Source organism: Balaenoptera ricei, chromosome 18 (genome assembly GCF_028023285.1).
Source record: "Balaenoptera ricei isolate mBalRic1 chromosome 18, mBalRic1.hap2, whole genome shotgun sequence".
NCBI lineage: Eukaryota > Metazoa > Chordata > Mammalia > Artiodactyla > Balaenopteridae > Balaenoptera > Balaenoptera ricei.
Window position 1 is genome coordinate 2,997,729 of NC_082656.1, and position 22,190 is coordinate 3,019,918.

At 51.4% G+C, this 22,190-nt stretch overlaps 2 protein-coding genes across 9 annotated transcripts in view; both read right to left on the bottom strand.

Moving 5' to 3' along the window:
- Positions 1 to 414: 414 nt before the first annotated feature.
- C1QTNF9 (C1q and TNF related 9) lies at positions 415 to 12,897 on the bottom strand. Of its 4 annotated transcripts, none has more exons than XM_059902629.1 (7): positions 12,847 to 12,897; positions 8,723 to 8,904; positions 4,831 to 4,893; positions 2,490 to 3,385; positions 1,594 to 1,811; positions 856 to 1,165; positions 415 to 500 (listed from the first exon to the last, which is right to left on the bottom strand). In XM_059902629.1, exons 2-4 carry the CDS (start codon positions 8,886 to 8,888, stop codon positions 2,613 to 2,615), a joined length of 1,002 nt encoding a protein of 333 aa, XP_059758612.1. In that variant the 5' UTR covers positions 8,889 to 8,904; positions 12,847 to 12,897; the 3' UTR covers positions 415 to 500; positions 856 to 1,165; positions 1,594 to 1,811; positions 2,490 to 2,612. The 4 variants fall into 4 exon arrangements, with proteins under 4 accessions (XP_059758612.1, XP_059758611.1, XP_059758609.1 ...); XM_059902628.1 differs by having other exon boundaries at positions 1,924 to 3,385; XM_059902626.1 differs by having other exon boundaries at positions 1,594 to 3,385.
- A 3,006-nt stretch (positions 12,898 to 15,903) lies between these two features.
- The window catches only part of SPATA13 (spermatogenesis associated 13), a 267,083-nt gene continuing 260,796 nt past the window's right edge, over positions 15,904 to 22,190 (bottom strand). For 4 of the 5 annotated variants that reach the window (XM_059902616.1, XM_059902617.1, XM_059902618.1 and 1 more), the window contains 2 exons: positions 21,887 to 21,961; positions 15,904 to 20,085 (listed from right to left, as the gene is read on the bottom strand). In XM_059902616.1, coding sequence (XP_059758599.1) covers positions 19,907 to 20,085; positions 21,887 to 21,961 — 254 coding nt within the window. In that variant the 3' untranslated portion in view covers positions 15,904 to 19,906. The remainder of the gene's footprint in view (positions 20,086 to 21,886; positions 21,962 to 22,190) is intronic. The other variant, XM_059902619.1, reaches the window with a different exon arrangement.

Sequence of the window (22,190 nt, forward strand, 5' to 3'; positions counted from 1 at the left end):
GTCACCGACGGAGGGAGTACGGGGGCGGAGAGGGTGAGGGGTGGGGCCGGGGGGCGCCCTCCGGGTGTCCGCGAGCGGAGGCTGTGCAGCGCTCGGAGCATCCCCTGGACGGCCCGTGAAGATGACCCTGTTGGAGGACAGCGCGGAGGCTGGCGTGGGCGGGCGGGGAGCCTGCTGCTGGGCCTCGGCTTCGGGCGGAACCGGACGCCCCGGATCCAGTCCCCCAGCGCCCGGCGCGCAGGGCATTGCGTGCCGTGCCGAAGGATGCTTCGTGTCCCTGTACCAAGGACCAGCGCCGACGGAACCTTGTATCTCACCTGAATGCGTGGGTCTGCGGTAGAGTCTGCTCCTGTGAACACCTGTTGGGTGTGAGCAGCCCCGGAACCTTCTCTGAAGTTCCAGAGAGCCAGAAGCGATGGCCAACTGGGGCGGGCTTCTAACCCGCCCCTTTCCGTCCTCACAACAATTTACTGTTAAATGGAGTTTGTTTTCAGTGTAGCCTGGTGGGGAGAAAAAGCCCCAGTGATAAAAAGATAGAGAACAATGAAAATTTAGTAAAGGCAAGTGCCAGGGTGCGCTTACACAAGTCTCTACAGCTTAACTATAAATTCTGCGTTTGTTTGTCTACATATGGTAAGTCGTGATTTCATCTTCTGCTGACTTTTTCATCAAAGATTCCAAATTATTTAAAATCCCCAAAGTCCTAACTCCGTGGTGATTAATACCGCATCATCTGTGGCTGGTTGGTCCTTGGGGCGGCCACCCCACATCGCAGGCCTGCACAGCAGGCCCTTACACAGATGTCAAATCTGCCATGTAAAAATATTCATCAATATATGTGATAAAACTACTTACTTTATCATATTTTTTAAAAGGAGTTTCAAATCTGAGAGCTTTTCTTTAGCCCAGAATGGTTCCTAACCATTTTTAATGCAAACACTGAAGCGTAAAAACACCCTCAAAGGATGCTGACTTGTGCCACGTTAACAAGGTGTCTTGTGTCTCAGGGAGCCTGGCGTAGTTAGACTTGTAAAAACTGCAGACCAGATCCACAGACAGCAGATGAGAGAGAATTCCAAATGGCAGATCAGACACCTCCCCAATCAACTTTATCCTTCTGAAGTTCTTTATAACATGCTTTAACATTTCATCTTCTACATTTGCCCTGCAAAAAAAAAAAGAATTTTACGAAAGCTTGTATCCAATGTTCTGGTCATAAATTGTACTTTTTTCCTTTATGCCTATCTCACCTATAAAGTTCTGACCCTAAATAGTAGGGAGTTAGTACACGTATCGTTTGGTCCATAACAACACCAGACTTAACACTGGGGAAAAACAGCTTGGCTTATTGCAATTGAAAGAAGCCAAAGCATAAGGACACTCTGGCTCAATAAAGAAAATGATCAGTCCCTACAGCTGGGCCAACGTTAGGGCACCAAGGCAAGTGGGGGACTTGGGGTGTCTCACGTGCTTCACCCGAGTCCTGGCTCTGTTCTAGAAGAAACATACATTAAGGAAAGCCAATAAAATACCTATAAACAGAAATGATTTCCACATATATCCAAAGTCTTCCAAAACCAAGTAATTTTTCACCTTTTCATCTATAGCAGTGCTGACTGCTTATAATGATAATTCAGAAAATTCCCATTCTCCCAAGGAATGAAGATACTGTCACAACTGCGCTGACTTGGTTGACATGTGGAGAGAATGGCCGTAAGTCCGTCAGAGTCCCAGGCTGTGGTCTGGAAGATGCTGTCGGTTGAATATGCACCGGGCTTGTCTCCTCATGCTTCTTTATTAGTTGCTCTCAGCTAATGGAAAAGTGTATGGAGTTAACATAAGCATAGTTAACGCTTCCAGAATTTTAGGAGGGGATTATTCGCTGGACCACCGGGCAGTTCCCCTCTAGATTACTTAAATTACCTAGTACAGTGTAAATGCTATGTCAGCAGTTTCCAGGTTGGCAAATTCAAGTTTTGCTTTTTGGAACTTCCTGATTTTTTTTTTTTTTCAAATATTTTCCAACCATGGTTGGTTGAATCTGCAGATACGGAACTGTGGATACGGAGGGAAACTAAAACAGAGTCAAGTTTGGCAAACAGTTTACTAACAACTGTTTGTCGAGTTGAATGGTGATGAAAACCCAAGACAGAAAGCGAGCAGAGTACCCTGCAGGTCCCTGGGCTGCGCCACTGTCACCAGCCCAGACTCTGATTAGTCACACATGGAATGAACACTTCCTTTTCTTTCCCTGTAATATCCTCAGGAATTCAGATGGGAGATACATCATCACACGGCTCCTTTGAGCACTAAAAGGATATCAAAACACTCCCCACAAGGAACGCCCGAGCAAAGGATTCTTCAGATCATGGGAATGAGGGAAAATATCAAATACACTGTAATAAACAGAGCAGGTATTTTTACATTTACTCTTGGCAGGATAGCGAGTTCTATAGACTCAGTTTTAGGAATAACTTTCCCACTTTCACCTTTTTATGGTTATGACAAGTGGTGATATCATTAACGTGGTAAAGTCATCAAACAATGTCTTCACCAAGCTGATTCGGGCGGATGGAGAGACAGAGCTGTAACCGCTCCCCGCCCCCGACCCGTCACGCGCTGCAGAACAGGAGGAAGCCCGTGAACGTGGTGTCGTCGTCCTCATCCACAAACAAGCCGTTGAACCTCTCCCCTCCCGTCACCTGCAGCCACACCTCGTCCCCGAGCTTCAGCTGCAGGACGATGCCACCCGACGCCTGGTCCTCGGAGCTCATGTAACCGTCCTTGGTGTGCAGGACTTTAACCCCGTTTTTGACCAAAGACACCTGGACGTTCCTGGAGAAAACGGTGACGTGGTAGGTGAAGTAATAGACGCCGGCGACATGGCAGGTGAATTTCCCCGTGGCCACGTCGTAGTGGCCAAACTCGTTGTACAGGATCCTGTCGAACTTGACGAGCGCGTCTGACGGAGGGAACTTGCTCAGCACCGTGAGCCCCACGGTGAAGGCGCTTTTGGGCAAGACTGGCGTCTCCCCAGTTTTCCCTTTTTCTCCTCGATCCCCTTTCCAGCCTCTCATTCCCCGGGCTCCAGGCTCACCCTGGGGCCCCAAGGGGCTGGCATCTCCCCTGGGACCCGGCTTTCCAGTGGGGCCCACGGGGCCAGGTAAACCAGTTGGGCCCGAAGGTCCAGTGCTGCCCTTTGGCCCTTCTGGACCAACGGGACCCACGTCGCCCTTCTCCCCCTTCTGCCCTTGGGCGCCGGTCTCTCCTCTGAGGCCTTTCTCTCCCATGGGGCCCACAAGTCCCTGTGGCCCGTGTTTCCCTGGGGGGCCTCTTGAGCCCTGATCACCTTTCACGCCCTTTGCTTCAACGTTTCCATCGGCTCCTAGGTAGGACGAGAAAGAACGGAGGAAGAGACGATTTGTGAAACTTTGTGAAAACACCTTTGGTTTTTCTATTATTGAGCAAGCGAATGAGATAAGGCAGTGCACAGGTTCAGCATATGCTCAGGGTTTGAAAGTTAATTTACTCCTAAACTGTGCAGATACACACGTGTGCACAAAACACCCTTTGACGCTGTCTACTATATCAGCGTCGGGGCTCACGTTAGAAATGACAGTTATTTGGGACTTCCCTGGCGGCCCAGTGGTTAAGAGTCTGCGATTCCAATGCAGGGGGCGCGGGTTCGATCCCTGGTGGGGAACTAAGATCCCACATGCCGAGCGGCCAAAAACAAAAGAAAGAAATGACAGCTCTCTGCCCGTCCCTGAGGGGACACATCTTTGGAAGAGGGAAGAAGGCAAACAGCAGATTCACCGGGGCTGCTTTGGTAGCTGACACGCAGCCCTGATGACGTGACGCCCGCCGAGAAGACCCTCACTGGAGTCAGGTCGTCCTGGGTGGGCGCTCACTGCTCGCCGCGTCTGCCAGCCTGTGTGCCCCGCCAGGTGCCAGGCGCTGTCGTGATTCTGCCTTCCCCCCTCCCCGGCGCCTCCCGCTTCTCACGCCCTGACTGGACAGCCGTGGTCCGAGCCCCGGCTCTGGAGACGCCAGGATCCAGCCCAGTCTCCACCGCTTATGCACAAGCTGATTCCCCAGCTACACCTGGTTCCTCACCTGTACGGCTGGGATAATAAAGTGCCTCCTTTATAGGCTGTTGTATTGAGTGAGTCAACACATGGAAGGCACTTAGAACGACCCAGTGGGGCGAGAACACTCTTCGTGTTGCCGTGGTAACCATCCTCCCTCCCCCTCGGCGACAGCTGCCAGCAGCCTCCCTGCCTCCAGGGCCCGGCTCAAGTGCCACCTTCCGCTGCAGTGCCACCCGGGGCGCTGAGTCAGAATCCAGCGTCCCTCCTCAGGGCCCAGCGCTAAATCAGGCTTCAGCAAACCATGGAGCGCGGGCCACGTCCAGCCTCCGCCTGTTTTTGACAGCCCGCAAGCTAAGAACAGTTGACACTTTTAAATGGTCACAAATCATGTTCCGAGATTTGTGACAATTATGTAAAATTCAGGTTTCACTGGAACGCAGCCCCACTTACTAAGGCATCCTCTACGCAGCTTTTCCCTATGACGGCAGAGCCGAGTAGTCGTGACTGAGACCCTGTGGCCCGCAAAGCTGAAAATATTTACTATCTGGCCCTTTATGGAAAGTTTGCCCATCTCTGCAGTGAACCCTGAGCTTCTGGAGGGAAGAACCGTGTGGCCTTTATCACTGGAGCATCCTTGGAGCCTCGTAAGGGACTTGTCCTTGGTTAAGCACTTAATAATTCCCATCCTATCATTGACGGCTCCGGCTGCGGGCACAGCGGATGGAAAGCCATCTCTGACCTGGTTCTCCTTTCTCTCCGGTCATCCCGTCCTTCCCTGGGCCACCAGGGTGTCCTGGTTCGCCTGATGGAAAATGAGAAAATAGGCAGAAGTTAAAATTCTAGCTCCAGTTTCCCTCGATGTGGGTCCCAGTCAGCGATGGAGGGTCCCGAGGAGCCCCAGCCTGACCCGCACACCCCACCCCTCACAGACCTGCGGGGGGAGGGCAGGCAGGGGCAAGCAGCAAGGGTGCTGAGTGTGCCAAGACGCGGGTTGTGAAATGGATTGGTGGGCTTCCCAAGCAGCCGGCTCGGATGATGATCACGATTGCATGTTTCTCACGTGACAAGGACTTGGGGGGGTGGCTTTGTCATTTGTGCTCCTTTTCCATCACTCTGTGGGGAGTGGAGTGGAAGTACCAGCCTCCTATGAAAGCGCAGATGACCATGGCTGCACCACACTACTTGGGATGGGAGAGGGGGTTCCAGAAGGATCTCTCTAGCGCCTCACAGTGGTGGTCAAGGTGCCGTGGAGACCCACTGGGACATCAGGCCATGAGGTTCTGCTGCGCCCAGGAGTCCTGATGCTCAGAACAGGCTGCCCCGAGCACCAGCATCCTATGTCATGTCCACGCGTGTATGTTTGTAAGCTGTGTACGGGTAATGTTCTAAAAACATGTTCATTATAAAACATACACACGGGACTTCCCTGGTGGTACAGTGGTTAAGAATCTGCCTGCCAATGCAGGGGACACGGGTTCAATCCCTGGTCCGGCAAGATCCCACATGTCACGGAGTAAGCCCGTGTGCCACAACTACTGAGCCTGCACTCTAGAGCCCGCGAGCCACAACTGCTGAGCCCGCGTGCCACAACTACGGAAGCCCAGGCGCCTCGAGCCCGTGCTCCGCAACAAGAGAAGCCACCGCAATGAGAAGCCCACGCGCCGCAACGAAGAGTAGCCCCCGCTCGCCACAACAAGAGAAAGCCCGCGCGCAGCAACAAAGACCCAACGCAGCCAAAAAATAAATAAATTAAAGAGAAAAAATAAAACATACACACAAATACATTTGAAAACGGTAAGACAAAGATTAAGTTAATTTTTAGTGTGAGAAATGTGACATAATATCCTTCTAAGAAACATGTGTGTTGTATATAATCTAAATAAACTATATATGTAGCGTGCAAGTCTTAAGGAAGTATGTGAAACCTGAAAGAACGGGGACCATGGAGGAAGAAGGAGAGAGAATGAGTAGCGGAGAGGTAGAGAAATTTGGTGTTGGATACAGGAGCATGTGTCTTCCTTCACTCTCCATCTATCTTCTTCTGTGTGTATAAAATATTTTATAACGAGCGTTTTAAATTAAACCTCCCAAATTTGCAGAGAGACCACCCCAGCGCACACATGCGCCCTTGAGCCGGAGAGAGAGGATGAGCGCCAGACGGGGGCCTGTGACCTGGCCCCACCCGCGCGCTTGGCCTGCAGAAATGTTGCCTCGGCTCTGGAGCAAAGGGGACTCAGACGTTTGTAGAGAAAGCGAGGCTGTGAGCCCGCAGTCTGAGTCACGGAGACGGATGCGACACTTCCACCGAGAAGAGTGGAAAGGAGAAGCCTCTGCGCAGCGCCGGTTCCCTGGGCGGCGGGCGCCTCCGCCGAGCCGGGTGAGAAAACTGCGGCCGCGGAGAGCACGTGCCCCAGCCCCGGGGGTGCAGGCAGCGAGTGCATCGTCCACTCCGAGGGATGATACAGGAGGCCCACAGAGAGCCGCCCAGGAGAAAGGCCAGCATCGGGCCGTCACGCTCGGAGGGCCGCGGAGCCAGGTTCTGACAGCATCATCTGAGCGATGCCTTCCTGCGCCTCTTCTCCCGGCCCAGCCCGCTGGTGGGTCCGAGGCGGTCCTCGCAGTGAGGAGGGGCGGGGGGGAGGGATCTCGAAGACACAGGGTATCCTGTGTGCATGTGCGGGCACACGCACACACGTGTACGCACATGTACACATACATGTACACACGTGGTCCCAGCGAGAGGATAAGGGATGGATTTCAATAAGATGGAAGGTTTGCCATTCACTTGGACAGGGCCTTTCACTCCCCAGAAATGAGACGGGCCTAATGCCCCAAAGCGGCGTGGACTTACTGGAGGTGTTATCCGGTAGGAGAGCCCAGCGCCGAGCGCAGGGCGGGGCTTGGTGAGAAGGGACACTGCCCCTGGTGACCCTCTGCCCCATCCAGCCCACGCAGTAAACGCTAGACCACAAACGCCCTGAGCAGGGAAACGCCTACAAACACCTGGAATGTCACACATCTGTACAGCAGACTTCCCACACTGAGTAATTCTTGTTTCTCCAAATCTTAAAGGCTTTTTCAAAATCCATATTCTAACAGCATTTGCTGGCAAAGCATTAATTTCAGTCCATCCTGAAATTGCTTTCTGTGTATTATGCCGTTTTAATATTGCCAGAGGAATATCTAATTCCCTGGTATGATTAAGAAATATCAAAAGAGGCTTCTAAATGTTTATCATTAAGTTTGGTGAAGCTTTCATACGACGTACTGAGAAAAATGACAGCGGCTTGTGTTCACGCTTCTCACGAGTCCTGAAATGCCTTACTTAATTGGTGTGCGTCTTCCTGTGAGTCTGTGATACCCTTGGGACATCCACAGTCAGGACAAGGGCATCTCAATGAATGTAAATGTAAATTCACCTGCCCACAGTTATAATAATTTCCAGGTTGGGGGGTCAGACGTCTTGACAGATCTGACTGACGTTCATCATTATTTTTTCCTTCTAATGCACATTTGAAGAATTCACATTAAGAACAGAAATGGCAGCTCTGCCCTTCTCAGGATTCTTTACTGCTTGCATTATCAAGTTCACCTTCAACCATCAGTTTTTTTGCGGTAGTATTTTCAGCACCCATCTCTTTGTGATAGTTCAACAGCATAATCTGAGAACCCCCTGGTCCAGGCACACTTAGTGCAAAACATCCCAACACGCTGAAGGTCAGTGAACGCGGGAGGGTCCCGGCCAGCCTGCTCACACTGTGGGCTGCCACTCTTCCCATGGGACATGGTCCACGCCTCAAATGACACGTGTGTATCTGCAAACCGACCAAGTGAGGCCATTCACATGGATTCATATAGCCAACGTTTTAAAAGCTCAATTTTTTCTTCACCTAAATTTATCTTTTAAGATGTCACTAGAAGTTTCGATGTTTTCTTCCTGCACCCAGATGGGTCCTCTGTTTACATCTTAGGTGTATGGCCCTATGGTCAGACCAGGGCTCAAGAACCCCATTCAGAAATCAAGCCTACAGGTTGTTGTCATGGAAACCACTCACACATCCTGGCTTTTGGGACTGTCCCTCCCAGAGGCCGGATCCTGTCCCCAAGCCCCCAAACCATGGGGCAGGTCCCGGGACACAGCACAGATACCCAAGGAGCGGCTGTGTGGCTCCAGGACCTTTCCTGTTCTCTGGCGTTCTGCACCGCCGGCCTCACGGCAAGGCCTGCACCGTGCTCCGTGCTCTCTGCCAGAGACCTAGCCGTCGGATGTCTCTCCAGGACCCGGTGCCAAAGATCCCTCATACCTGTCGCCTGAGGCAGAAAGATCTATGACATCACAAGCTCCTGAAAACGGTCCTGTAGTATCGGAGATGGTGGCCAGCAGAGAGGCAGCCCTACTCAACGGGAAAGCCCACGAGGACAGGGGTCCTCATGGCTCGTGCTGCCCTGTACCCCACACCCAGCCTGAATGTGGCCGGAGCAGGCTCTCCATCAGTGTCTTCTGGGCAATGGATGGATGGATCGATGGATGGATGGATGGAGAGGGGTGAGCACACAGGCGATGAATGAATGAATGAGGTGAAAGGAAGGGGGATGAGCGGAGGGCAGCTGCAGGCACACGTGGTGGGTACCTGCGTCCCCCTTGTCGCCCTTTGCTCCATCTCGACCATCTCTCCCGGGCAATCCATTGTGACCCGGGTTCCCGGGGACGCCAGGGTGGCCCTGCCTGCAGGTGTCCTGTGAGTTCACCATCCCTGCGCAGACTCCGGAGACGAACAGGAGCCACCAGATCCTCATGGCTCAGATGACAGAGCTGAACGGAAAGAGGGAAACAGACTGAAGGGAGAAACTCTCGTCGCCGGGGCCACGGACAAAGCCTCTGCTCCTTGCGGCGGTCAAGCTTGGACAGCGCGGTCAGGGCGGGTCAGGGTGGCAGCTGGGAGCAGACTGGCCGCTCACAGTCGAAGGACACTGTCCTTGGAAGGACACGTGTGACTGGGGAGACTCCAGTGGTGGGCGATCCAGGAGAGAGCCACGTTCCAAGCCAGGAAAGCCCCACTGACTGTTTTGCTTTGGGCACAGAAACTCCAGCTGACTGTTTCCCTTTGGGCAAACGCCTTTTTGCAGCCAGAGAAGAGATTAATGCTTCCCTCACAGGGCTGCTGTAAAAACCAAATGTGAGCACGTTGTGCATGAAAGCACATTTTGAACAGTAAAGCAAACATGGAATCAGCATTTGCTCCAGCAATCCCACTTCTGGGTATACACGCAAAAGAACTGAGGGCAGGGACTCCCGCAGATATTTCTACACCCATGTTCACAGCAGTAATGCTGTCCACAATCGCTAAAAGGTGGAAACAACCGATGTGTCCATTGATGCATGAATGGATAAACAAAATGTGGTCCATCCACATGATGGATGTGATTCAGCCTCAAAAAGGAGGGAAATTCTGACACAGGCTACAACCTGGATGAACCTTAAAGACACTGTGCTCGGTGAACTAGGCCAGTCACAAGTGGACAAACGCTGTGTGATTCCACTTACGTGAGGTGCTGAGAACAGTCAAATTCAGAGACAGAGAGTAGAAAAGTTGGTTCCAGAACCACTGCAATAAGGTGAAGATCAGAAACAAATTGAGTCACACAAATTTCTTGGTTTCCAGGGCATATAAAAGTTATGTTTATACTATGCTGTAGTCTATTAAGTGTGCATAGCCTCATGTTGAAAAACAATTTACATACCTTAATTTTAAAAATACTTTATTGCTGAAAAATGCTAACCATCATCTGAGCCTTTAGCAAGTGGCAGTAGTAACATCAAAGATCGCAGATCATCAGAACAAATGTAATGGTGATGAAAAAGTTTGAAATATTGCGAGAATTACCCAAATGGAACACAGAGAGACGAAGTGAGCAAATGCTCAATGTAGGGTTGCCACAAATGTTTAGTTTGTGACAAAATGCACTGTCTGTGAAGCGCAATAAAGCAACGTGTGCCTATATGCATAGTAACAAAAACTAGAAGCAAATATATCCAGATGCACATGGTTGCTTTGGAATGGTGAGGTTACGGGAGCTTTTCTTTTTTAAAAATGCTTTGTTACAGTGTCTATAAAACTATTTCTACATATACATTTTTAAAACCCAGCTAGACTGTCATCCAAAGGATCACATCGCCATCGTATGGAAGCCTCTATGTGTCTTAGGGTGCAGTTTGATGCAAATAAAGTATTTTGGGACGGAAAGGCAGATGTTTCCCTTTAAAATCAAACTTACGCCATTTCAGGAAATTGACTTGAGTTTTCTTAGAGCCAAATTCCATAAATAATCTACACCTTCCTCCTCTGTTTAACTCAGAAGTGACTGGTCATAGTCAAATCTAAATTGCACAGACCAACCTCTGTAGGGGGTTTATATTTTTCCCTTTTAATTTTTTCAAAATGTGTTACAATTATTCCAGTAATAAAAAAGATCAGGAGCTCATATAGGTGTCAAATTGGGATAGACTCCATTTTGCTCTCCAGCCAGAGGAGAGCTGAGATAAAAGCAAACATCCATCCTTCTGTGATTCTTTCCCTGGTTCTGCACACTTGACACGGGCGGAGATGTATCACCCCTGGCCCGGCAGGTAGACAAACTTCAACAAAGGATCATGAATAAAAGGAACGCGCTTTGCTCCCAAAGAAGCAGTGAGATAAGCTGTGGCACCATCTCTAAAGAAAAAAATTTTTAGAAGAAGGACGTGACGGTTTGCACAAGGAATAGAGTAGAAATTACATTCGTGTGTTATTTTTCAAAATAAAAAGTTACATTTGCGTTTCTCACAAAGCCTCTGGCTGGCTCCTCGGTGTCAGTGTTTAATTCCTACTTCTGGTGTTTCTCCAGAACGCACTGGAGCTGGGACCCCGTCTGTCTCCCACCTTGCCCTCCCCCGCTTCCACCCTCCCTCTTGTCTTCTCTGGAGCACTGCCCCCCCCGCCCCGCCCCTTCTCCACGCAGCACCTAGACTAGCATCACTTATAGGTGATGAAGACAGCAACTGCATCTTCCTACTTTCTTATCTTCAGCACTCACAGTCAAATATTTGTTGAGTGGTTGAAGGAATGAATGACAAAGAATAAAGAATAAATGAATAAATATTATCCTGGTTCCAACCACATGCAAATCATCACCAGGGAGGTGGCTGGATGTTGAATCCAGTCCTTGTCAGTGCTCTTGGTAGAGGTCGCTAGTCTCTCCAACGCCCCTGCTCACCATCATCAATGGTAACAGAAATGTTAGTTGGCACGTGGCTGCCCGCAATAGACTCATTTCCCAGCCACCCTCACAGCCCAGGTATCACCGTGAGACTAGATTTTGGCCGGTGGGAAGTGGGTAAAAGTGACACGTGCACCTTATGGACCAGGACCTTCACGGGAAGGGGGTGAGCCCTTCCTCACAAACTGGAGGGCAACACTTCGGGGACAGAGAGATCCTGGTCTCTGATGACAGCACAGACCAGGCCTGCCCTCCCAGCCCATCTTTGACGTGAGAGAGAAATACACGTGCTGCTAACTTGCCCAAGCCCGTTATCTAGGTTCCCTCCTGGAGCTAAGCCTAAGTTTTGATGAATGCAAGGCTTCAGCTGTCAAAGGTGTGGGTGCTCATCCAAAGTGAGGCGGGTTCGACATCTCTAGTCACTCAGCCCAACAAAGTTGCTGAGGACCCACTGGGTCAAAATCCCTTCAGGTGATACATTAAAAATCCCACAGCAGGCCCCGCCTTAGACAGAGCAATACAGTCGGTGTGAACGCAAAGAGAATGGACACAGTCCTTCTGTTGAATGTCAAGTCGGGGGGAAGGAGGGACCCTGGGAAGCCCCTGTGACCCCACAAACCTGACATACGGAAATGGTTAGGGGCAGAGGGATACAGACCGCAAACGGCTGTGGAGTTGCTGTTTGTTAGACCCAAATAAAATAGGTTCTTACTTCTTATTTCTGGGTTGTTTCTCCTATGCTTGATCTACATTCTCCTTCACTGCTGAATTTCTTTCTGAAACGTTACTCAGGGCCCCTCCTGATTAATTTTCTCCAAGGACATGTTGTCCCTAATTCACGGCCAAGATTAAAGGTTTCTACTATTCAAGATTCTTACTTGCCCAAATATGAAGATTTAATAAAGACCTGCCAGAACCCAGCTGAGCAATCTTTACTGGGTCTCCAAACCTCTAGCCTTTAAAGGTTGCAAAAAATGAAAGGGATGAGTGAACCCAGCATCCCTCCCAGACGTGACAGTCCAAGAACCTAAATCTCCAAATTGCCTTCATTGAATACATTTTATTCCACTTTCTCTATACTTTGTACATATGTATTTCTTCTTCAACATATGTTGAAGGCCTTGTTTTAAACTACACTGGGTAAGTTAGTATTGCCATGAATATAAAAAGGTACACGTTAACATTTGTGCAAAATAATCCATGGGCTTCTCTAGAAAGCTCTCTACAAAGGTCTGCTAATTCTCATGATTTATTCTATGGTTTCAGCCCTCCTCGCAGCCAGTTTGCAGAGTTCTAGTAGAACTTTAAAATCTGCTTCTGTCTCCTGTTTAGCCTCTTAAGAATGTATTTCGGAACTGGCTTAACCCCTTTACTACCCAAAGCCCTGTAGACAGCTACCTACTTAAGCAGGATTATCACACACCAGTAATACAAGAGCCGCTTTAGGACTCTGATGCCTTAAATTGAATTTAAAGAAATTGTTTCCTAAGGCTCTTACCTGAACCCCAGGGCTGCAGGCGGCACCCAGGTGCTATGCAAACAAGGAATCAGGAGCAAACTAAATAAAATCACACCTTCCTGCCACGCAATTCCCTAGTGGATAGATCTGCAAAACAGCAGGAAGGGGAGGGAACAAGTAAGCACAAGGTGTCTTGGAAGAACTTCAAAAGTTGAGGCAACACTTGAGCCAGGGGCATCTTCCAGCAACACCACTTAGTTCGGCCAATTTAGCTCCTTCTTTCCGTCCTTTTTATTTTTCGATTTATTTTATTATAATTATTATTTTTTAAACAACTTTATTGGAGTATAATTGCATTACAATGGTGTGTTAGTTTCTGCTGTATAACAAAGTGAATCAGCTATACGTATACATACATCCCCACATCTCCTCCCTCTTGCGTCTCCCTCCCACCCTCCCTATCCCACCCCTCTAGGTGGTCACAAAGCACCGAGCTGATCTCCCTGTGCTATGCGGCTGCTTCCCACTAGCTGACTATTTTACATTTGGTAGTGTATGTATGTCCATGCCACTCTCTCACTTTGTCCCAGCTTACCCTTCCCCCTCCCCGTGTCCTCAAGTCCATTCTCTACGTCTGCGTCTTTATTCCTGTCCTGCCCCTAGGTTCATCAGAACCTTTTCTTTTTAAGACTCCATATATATGCGTTAGCATACGGCATTTGTTTTTCTCTTTCCGACTTACTTCACTCTGTATGACAGACTCTAGGTAGCGAGAGAAGGTGCGGCAGCTTCCAGGTGGGTCTGGAGGGAGAAGTCCCCATGGCAGGCCCTTTCCCTTAGAGTGACGTTTGTGCCTTTGCTTCCTCTCCGCGATCAATCACGAGCTAATAGGACCAAACTGAAGACGATGCTGTCAGGCCTCGATCGGATCCCAGACCCTTAGAACTGACATCACTTAACTAGATCTCTCTGACTCTGTGTAGTTCCTTTTAGTGTAGGCATTCGTGTGCCTAAGAGTTTAATGCCTGTTCTCTTCTCACACACACACACGCACACACACACACACACACACACACACACACACGGCACTAAGAAAAACATGGTGAAACTATTTTTTCAATCCCATGTGATCACTGATTCTTATCTTTTCCCACCAGTGTCTATTAACATTGATTTCTGACTTAAAAATAGCATCGAGAGAACAAATGCACCCAATGCTGTTTCTCACAGAACCAACTCTGAGAGCCAAGCTGGAATGCAGAGGCCCCAGGGAGAGTGGGGTGCAGGGCGAGTCCCCCCTGAACAGAGGTAAACCCCCTACCCTCACTGTGCCTCAGTTTCCTTCTCTGTATGCCAGGCAAAACAGTACCACCGTCACAGGGCAGTGGCGGGGTTTAATTACGTCACAGGTTAAGGACCTGGCCTCTTGACCCCTAACTCCGCCCGGACACCTGGGTCCTTTCTCAGGGGCAGGCGTGTGGGCAGCATTCGGCCCTGCGGACAGTCTCTTCCCTCTGCCCTCCTGTCCCCTTCCCCACCCCGGGCCCCTTCCCCCTTCTCTGCCTCGCTCAGGGCTGAGGCTGGGGCCCCAGGTGCATCTTCACCCCCAGCTGCCTGCTCTCTGCTCAGCCCTCCCCCATCTGCACCCCACCCCGTGCTTCCACCGGGTGGTCCAGACAGTCTCAGACCCACCCTCCACGCCATCCCTTCCTGTATCCGATTATGGCAGCAGCGCCCAACACCCAGGGCAGAAGCGGGCAGCCACCCAGGTGATGACGGGGACCTGCATCCTCGCCGAGCATCCTGACAGCAGCCACCCAGGTGATGACGGGGACCTGCATCCTCGCCGAGCATCCTGACAGCAGCCACCCAGGTGATGACGGGGACCTGCATCCTCGCCGAGCATCCTGACAGCAGCCACCCAGGTGATGACGGGGACCTGCATCCTCGCCGAGCATCCTGACAGCGACCTTCTCTCCTTTCTCGTTGTCTCTTTGCTGGATTCTGTCTCGCCAGTCATCCCCCTGCCTCTGGTTTTAAGTCCGCCCTTTCTCTGCCCCTGGAGCAGCTCTCCTCGCCTAGACTCCGCCCGGTGCAACCCAGCGCCCCGGCCCGCAGCCCTGAGATGGACCTTCCACCACTGGTGTCTCAACTCCCATCGCACTTGGATCCCAGCAGCTCACCCAGGGCTGCTCGGGGCTCCCCCTCGGGGGTCTGCGTGGGCCCTGCCTCCTGCCCCAACCCCCCAGGAAAGGCCCCCATCCCTGAAGCCCTTCTAGAACTCAAATGCTTACAATGCACGCTGCGTTCCAGTGATGCCCTACGTGCTTGTCGCCCTGGAGCACACGCCCCATGGGAGGAGAGGATCGCCTGGTTCACCGTCTGTCTGGTGCCCGGTGGGAGGGCGGCTCCTGTGCTGGGCCGTCTCCCCAGAACCCCTCCGAGAACGGCCCTACCCCCAGCCCTCTCCTCCCTCCACGGGGTGCCCTCCTGGGCTGCGGGCACTGCCCTCCGAGGGGGTGTTAGGTTCCAGTGCTTCCACAGCCCCGGCCCCCAAGCAAAGCCCCTTCAGTCCAGCCCAAGGAGGGGAGCAAGGCCGAACGAGGAAACAAACCGAGCAGGGGCGCTGGGTGACCTCTGCGGCAACGCTTTCCTGATGACGTCACAGCAACAATGGGCTACTTGCTTAACTTTGCTGAGCCGTTAATTAGGGAAGGAAATTCTTATCCAGCCCACTCACCAAGGCTAAGTGAGCCGGGCCACCTGCGGATCTGGAACCCCTGGGAGCCAGAGCTGTGCTTCTCACTCCAGCTTTGGCTTTGCCCGTCTCATTCCGATATTTGGTGGCTTCTTTCAAGTCGAGTGGCCCCTCTCTGTTCCCCTCAGAGCCTTCCTTCTCCCGCACTCACCCCAGCAGTTTTCATCAGTTCATTCATGGATGATTTTTTGCTGAAAAGAAATCTGTCAGTGTCCAGGCAGGGAAGGAGCTGCAAATTCCAGAAACCCTCCTAGCACTCACTCTCCATTTAAAATATGTTACACACACACACACACACACACACACACACACACACTCCAATGCATTACTAGAGCCAGTTTGGCAAATTAACTTTAATATACAGATACAAAACAACAAATATAGATTCACAGCATTTACAAGAAATCATTCAAATAACATTGTAAATATTTTTTTTTTTTTTACAAAAACTTCAGAGAAAATACATATCAAGTTACAGCGATCTTGTACAACACAATTCAGCTGTCAACAGCCGCCACTTCGTCTGGAAGCTGTCACTTGACCTATACAGATAACATCACCTTGATGCTGGTGAGTTAGAATTGAAGGAACAGGTCACCAAAAGCCTTGTGAAGTAGGTAAGTCAAACACCGTGGATGCTAATATTTACAAAAAGAGACCAACTGTTAAATTGCAGAATCAGTTACAGTATTTTCTAAATTCAAGTGTCAGATACCTAATAAACAACTAAAGACAGTAATGTTAAGTTTGTGGTTACTAAATTTGCATCCGATATTTATGCTCCTGGGTTTGGTTTTTTTCCAAGATCACACAGTTTCTACTTATTATTTTCAGAATCCTTTGGACTCCACCTTCGTTGCACCCATCCTGAGAAGAGCAGCGTCAGCCAGGTGAAATTTTAACAGGGAGAACAACTTGCGGGCCAAGCTTGTTACGGGGACAACTGCTTTGGGGCAGTTTGGCCTTCTCGATGTGTGTCCGGCATCCCTGGCCTGTGAGCCACATTTATCCACTCTCGTTGGCACTGAACTGTGAGGGACATGTCTGTTTCTCCTCTCCTCAACAAAATATTACACCGCGATTTCTTCCCTAACTCAGGTGGCCGGGTTTTTTCTATTCTGGCTTGGTAACTAAGTTGATCTGCACTGAGGAGAATCAGCGGTCGGGGCCTGTAGAGATTCCCAACCGATAAAATGCTGGCGCATGGCTTTTACAAAAGATTTCTATTGTGAAACAGGTTTTGAATTAAATGCACTTTTGCTCTGTGCCTAGACAACAGCAATGTAGGATTGAGGGGATTTTCTGAACAGGCATGGAGCTCAGTCTTTGTATTATGAATAAAAAGGCACGACGATATTCAGAAGGAACGTGGAGATGGGGGTGAAATGTTTTCAGCTACAAAATCAGGTCTACGGCAGGGGGGTGGGAAGAGATCAGATGTACCGAGAGCAAGAGACACAGAAGGTGTCCCAAGAAAGCCCTGGCAAATCCCTGCCACTCTTCTTCCAGTTTGCAGGCCAAAGACAAAGAATGCCATTTCTCCAGGACTTCACAGGTATTCTGTTGTACGATTGCTTACAATCTACTGCAAGGTTGTTATACATGTTAGGCATCATCAAAAACCGAGAAGGCTGCTTTGGACCTGAGGCCATTTCAAAGGTCTTTCAACAGAGTTGGCAAACTCTGAAACATGATAGAGTAAGTGAAATTCATCAAAATGTTATGCCATCTTTTTTTGGGGGGGGGGCAGGGGGGCGGTCCACCGATATCACGCAGTGTAGTGTTAAAAAGAGAAAAAGACAGACAGAGAAAGCGAGATTCCCAGTGAAATTCATACACAACCTGTACAGGGGGCTTTTCGTTTTTTCTCTTTTTCTCTCCAAGTGGAACATGTGAGAAATCAAGAAGGAAGTTCGGCAAATGTAAAAACAGAACACAGAGCCATCTATTCTGTAGAGAACGCAGGCATTTGCTAATAAACCCAAGCTAGACACACAAATTTAAAGAGGACAAAGGACGTTCTATCCTTTTAAACGCACTTTAGCAGTTTTCAAATCACCTGGAAATCCAAGCAGGAGCCACCTAGGATGGACATCTGACCAAGGGACTGTCACCACGTGCCCTGGTGTCCGTGCTTCCTGTCCCTCTGTTGGGAAGCTTGAGGGGAGGAGGGGAGCCAGGAGTCAGGGCTCGGCCGAGAGACAGACCAGGGCTGCCGACAGCACGTCCAGCCCTTTGTCCCTGTGCTCCGGACAACGGGGGAGATGGAGGGAGATGGAGGGAGATGGGGAGATGGGGAGATGGGGAGATGGGGGGAGATGGGGGGAAATGGGGAGATGGGGGAGATGGGGGGAGATGGGGAGATGGGGGAGATGGGGGAGATGGGGGAGATGGGGAGACGGGGGAGATGGGGAGACGGGGGGAGACGGGGGGAGATGGGGTAGATGGGGGGAGATGGGGAGATGGGGAGACGGGGGGAGACGGGGTAGAAGGGGGGAGATGGGGGAGATGGGGGAGACGGGGGAGATGGGGGGAGATGGGGAGATGGGGGGAGACAGGGGCCCTCTGGGTGCTTCTGCACTGGGGGTGAGTCCTCACTGGAAATATAACATGAGCAACTGATTCTCTTTACTTCCTCAAAGTAATTCTATTAAAAAAAAAAAAAAAAAAAAGCAACCCAACTGTTCACAACTGCCATATATACAAACAACTCTGTTTAGCACAGAGGCCCGACAATGTTTGCTGAGGCGGCCCACGAAAAGCATATTAAGCATAGTCTTCAAAATTTATCATTATATCTTGTTAGTAAAAAGGTCAGTTATATAAATGCAACGAAAACTGAGAAGCCTATTCGGAAAGGAAACACACACACACACACACACACACACACACACACACGAGCACGCGGACCCACGGCACCTCCCGAGAAGCTTCCTCACAGAAGCGGCTTCCGTGCTGGGACCTGCGCCCCGAGGTCCCCAGAGGCAGAACCGCCTGGGTCCCCCCCGCCCCCCGGGAACAGCTCTGGGTGTGAGGAGGAGGGGGGCACACCTGGAGTCTCAGGTGTCCCCTCTGTTAGGACCGTACAGGTGTGTTTATTCTCAAGCAGGAACTGGGTAGAAAAGATAACTTTCGAGGTTTCAACACCAAAAAGAGATTCCCGAGTAGAAAGCCACAAGACATGTAACAGGACCCCCGCCCGGTGCATGAGGTCAATGGAAAGGTGTCGCTCTGGCAGAGCCTGTTTCCTCCCGGCACGTTTAAAAGCCGTTTTCATCAGAATTTACCATCTAGAAAAGGCAAGGAGGTTGCCGCTGACCGGCGTCTGCCGCATGGCCTTCGCTAGAGAAGGCTGCTGTCTCTGAGTCTGGGTCTATTTCGTGAGGTCTCTTCCATACGGAACCGATCTTCAGAAACCTGTCGACATGCTAATCATGGCACGGCGGACACTACTGCTCGGGGGTGTGGGACAAAGTCGGCTTCAAACATGGAGGAAGCAGGACCCTTGAGCCTCTGGTTTTCAGTGGAAGAAGGTACGTGTCACTGTCACTTGACCGGCGAGGACGGAGGCAGAGGGAGGAACAGGCACGCGGACGCTCTTTTAAGGACACGTTTCAGCTGGGAGGTCTGCACGTTCACTTCGTCATCAAACTACAGGAAATGGGTTTTCCTACTGGGAGTGCACGTGCGTGAAGTTTCTCAGGTTTCTGCTCGCGGAGTGGCACGCGGGCGGGGACAAGCGTACAAAGCCAACAGCAGGCTCCCTGCCCCGCGAAAGCAACGGCGTCTTGGGAGCGCGTGGGTCTCTGTGCACCGCGGGCCCCGGACCACGTGCGCACGAGCCTGCGGGAGAGGCCCGCCCACCATCTGGCGACTGCGTGAATGCGGAAGACGCCAGGGGACCCCAGGGCCCCGACGGGGCTGCGGTCACCGCCCGCCACCCCCTGACCCCGGCGCTCCCCTCCCCTTCAAGACCGAAGGCAAAGTGGCCCTGCCCCTCCTCCTCGGGGAGCCCCGCCCGGGGCCTGGACCGCAGCTCGTCCTCGGCCACGCTCCCGGCTCCCCGCCCAGCATCTCCAGAGCCCACCCCGGTTCCCCGGCGGCGGCCGCCTCGGTAGGCTCACGGCGGCGGGGAGCGGCCCAGGTGACACTGGAGCTGTGCGTCATGCCCCCCTCCCTCCCGAGAAGGCAGCTGGGCCTCTGCGACCGCCGGCGAGGCCAGGTCTCCTCACCGCGTCCCCAGGGGAGGTTTTCAGCACCAGATCCCCATGCCCCGTGCGGAGTAGACTCCTTGGATGGGGCCCAGGAGGGGCACGGCGCCCCCCTCCCCGGCCCCCCGCGTCACTTCCTGAAGGGGGTGAGCTTGTTGAAGGTGTGCCAGAACAGCGACGGCTTCCTCTTGGGCTCCGCCAGCGCGAACACCTGCTGCTGCGGCAGGCTGGCGGGCACGGTGACGTGGCGCTGGTGGACCGGCCGCAGGCTCTGGAGCGGGGGGGCCGAAGGGCATCCTCCGCCGTAGCCTGATGCAGGGGTGGGGAGGGCAGAGGGCCACGGACTCAGCGCCGGCGGCAGCCCCCAGGGAAAAAGCAAGCGCCGGTCCCCACGCCCCAGGCCGACCCTCCAGTCACCTCCCCCAAAGGGGCCCTGAACGCCGTCCTGACACTTACACTCAGACCCTGTGTGCCGATCGGACTACCACACTGAATCCTCACTTAAAACCCTCCCAGGACGGTACCGTGACAGCCAAGTGACCGGGAAGGAAACAGACACCCAGGGCCACTGTGTAAATGTCACCGGCAGGACGTCTGCGCGGGATGAGAAGCCGTGAAGTGCTTTCTGTGAAAGCCCGGAGTTCATACTGCGCGCCACTTACGGGATGCAAGTATTTGGTGCCTCTGAGCCTCAGTTTCCCAATGTCTAAAGACGGGGTAACGGTGCCCACTGGGTTGTTACGAGAATTAAATGAGTGAATACAAGTTACGTGCTTAGAGTAGCGCCCCTGATACCTCATCGAATTAACCGAAGCTGTTTCTTTGGAGCTGGCATACAAAACCTGCCCACAGGTGGTCAGAAAGTTGTGTTAAATGAGCTACAAGACCACATGCTAACTGTGAAAGTCAGCATGAAAAGAGGAGAGAGTGGGAGTTTGGGAAGAAGAGAGGCCTCCGTCCACAATCCCTCCCTGCCCCCGACCTGCCGTAAGGCTCTCCTCCTCTTCCAGGGCGGCAGAGAGGATGACATGGGAGAACTCATGGGAAGTGCAGGACAGGCGACCCCCAGAAACATGAGTGCTCCTTCGAACTAGCTGCCTGGCCGCTGAGCCAGTGACCCTTGGAAGATATGGACGGGAACTAGTGAATCCCAGCAAACTGATATTTACCAGTCACCTGCCATCCAAAGTGGAGATGCAAGAAATACTTAAAATGAGATTTTCTGCCTTGAAGATATCCGTTAACTGTGTGTGTGTGTGTGTGTGTGTGTGTGTGTGTGTGTGTGTGTGTGTGGTGTGGGGGGGGTGGTTGGGGGGCGGGAGGGAATTCTGCATTTGAGCAGAGGAAGCAGGGCTTTGCTAAATGCTGTTCTGGTAATAAATTCTTCTCAGCCCATCAGTCCTGGGCTCAACTGGTCCTTGTTTTTGCATTTTCGGGTAGGAAAATACCGAATGGGATAAATTTCACATGAATAAAGTTTGCAGAAATACAACACGTAGTTTTGGAATAAGAATCCTTATTGTTTCATTTCTGTTGGGCTAGAGTATCTGTACTATGCATGTGTGGACTCTGGGGTCCGTGTCCCGGGCCTTGGTGTTTTGTAAGAGCTGCCCAGGTCATCATTCCCTCGGAATGTGCCCGCAGGGTAGAGAATCCAGGCTCTAAAGAAGCCAGAGGATCTTCTTTTGCTTTCGCTCCTTGCTTGACACAGTGAACTTTTACATCTTTTTTCTCATCTGAACTAGGACATGCCTTCAGCTGACAAGCAGTCTGGGGCTGGAGATTTCCTCCTCACATGCCCCAGACTCCTGGGCTGGCTGGCCTGTGGACGGATAATCCCTCCCTCCGCAGGGGAAGGCTCAGAGGGCAGGGCGGGAGCGTCCAGAAGCGTCCAGAAGCTCCTCGGCCCCAAGTCAAACACGTTCAGAACCAAATGCAGATTTGGTTTTTAAACCGTCCACTGCTCTGAACTATCATCTTGTTTTACCCACATTTCTCTCCTTCACTTAAGAGTCGGTCATACCTAACAGCTTCGGGCATTTCTCCCCATTTTAATTCCAGTACTGACACACACACACTAAGGAGATGAAAAACCTTCTCCAAAACTTACCTTTTGACTTTCCGTGTCCTGCCTTTTGAGCATTTAACATGGCGAGTTTCTTCTGATTTTCTGAAATTTCCATTCCTGGATTTAGAAACAAATGTGATATGTACTCAAAACAAGTGAAAACATTTCAGAATAAAACCTGCACTGAACCCACATTAACCCTGAGGTCTGCTCCATAACCCGAAGCAAAGAGCCTTAATCCTTCAGGAAGTAAGTATAAGGGGTTGGAGAGAGTGGAGAAGGAGGAGGATTATCACCAGGACGACCACATCACCACTCTCCCTACCGGGACACGTGAAGAGTGACA

Bases quoted from the DNA above. Each gene is read 5' to 3' on its own strand.
- C1QTNF9 (XM_059902629.1), bottom strand. From the start codon at position 8,888: ATGAGGATCTGGTGGCTCCTGTTCGTCTCCGGAGTCTGCGCAGGGATG. The intron at 4,894-8,722 runs GTACCCACCACG...ATTTTCCATCAG, and splicing joins GGGCGACAAGGGGGACGCAG to GCGAACCAGGACACCCTGGT. The intron at 3,386-4,830 runs GTCAGAGATGGC...CGTCCTACCTAG, and splicing joins CGGAGAGAAAGGAGAACCAG to GAGCCGATGGAAACGTTGAA.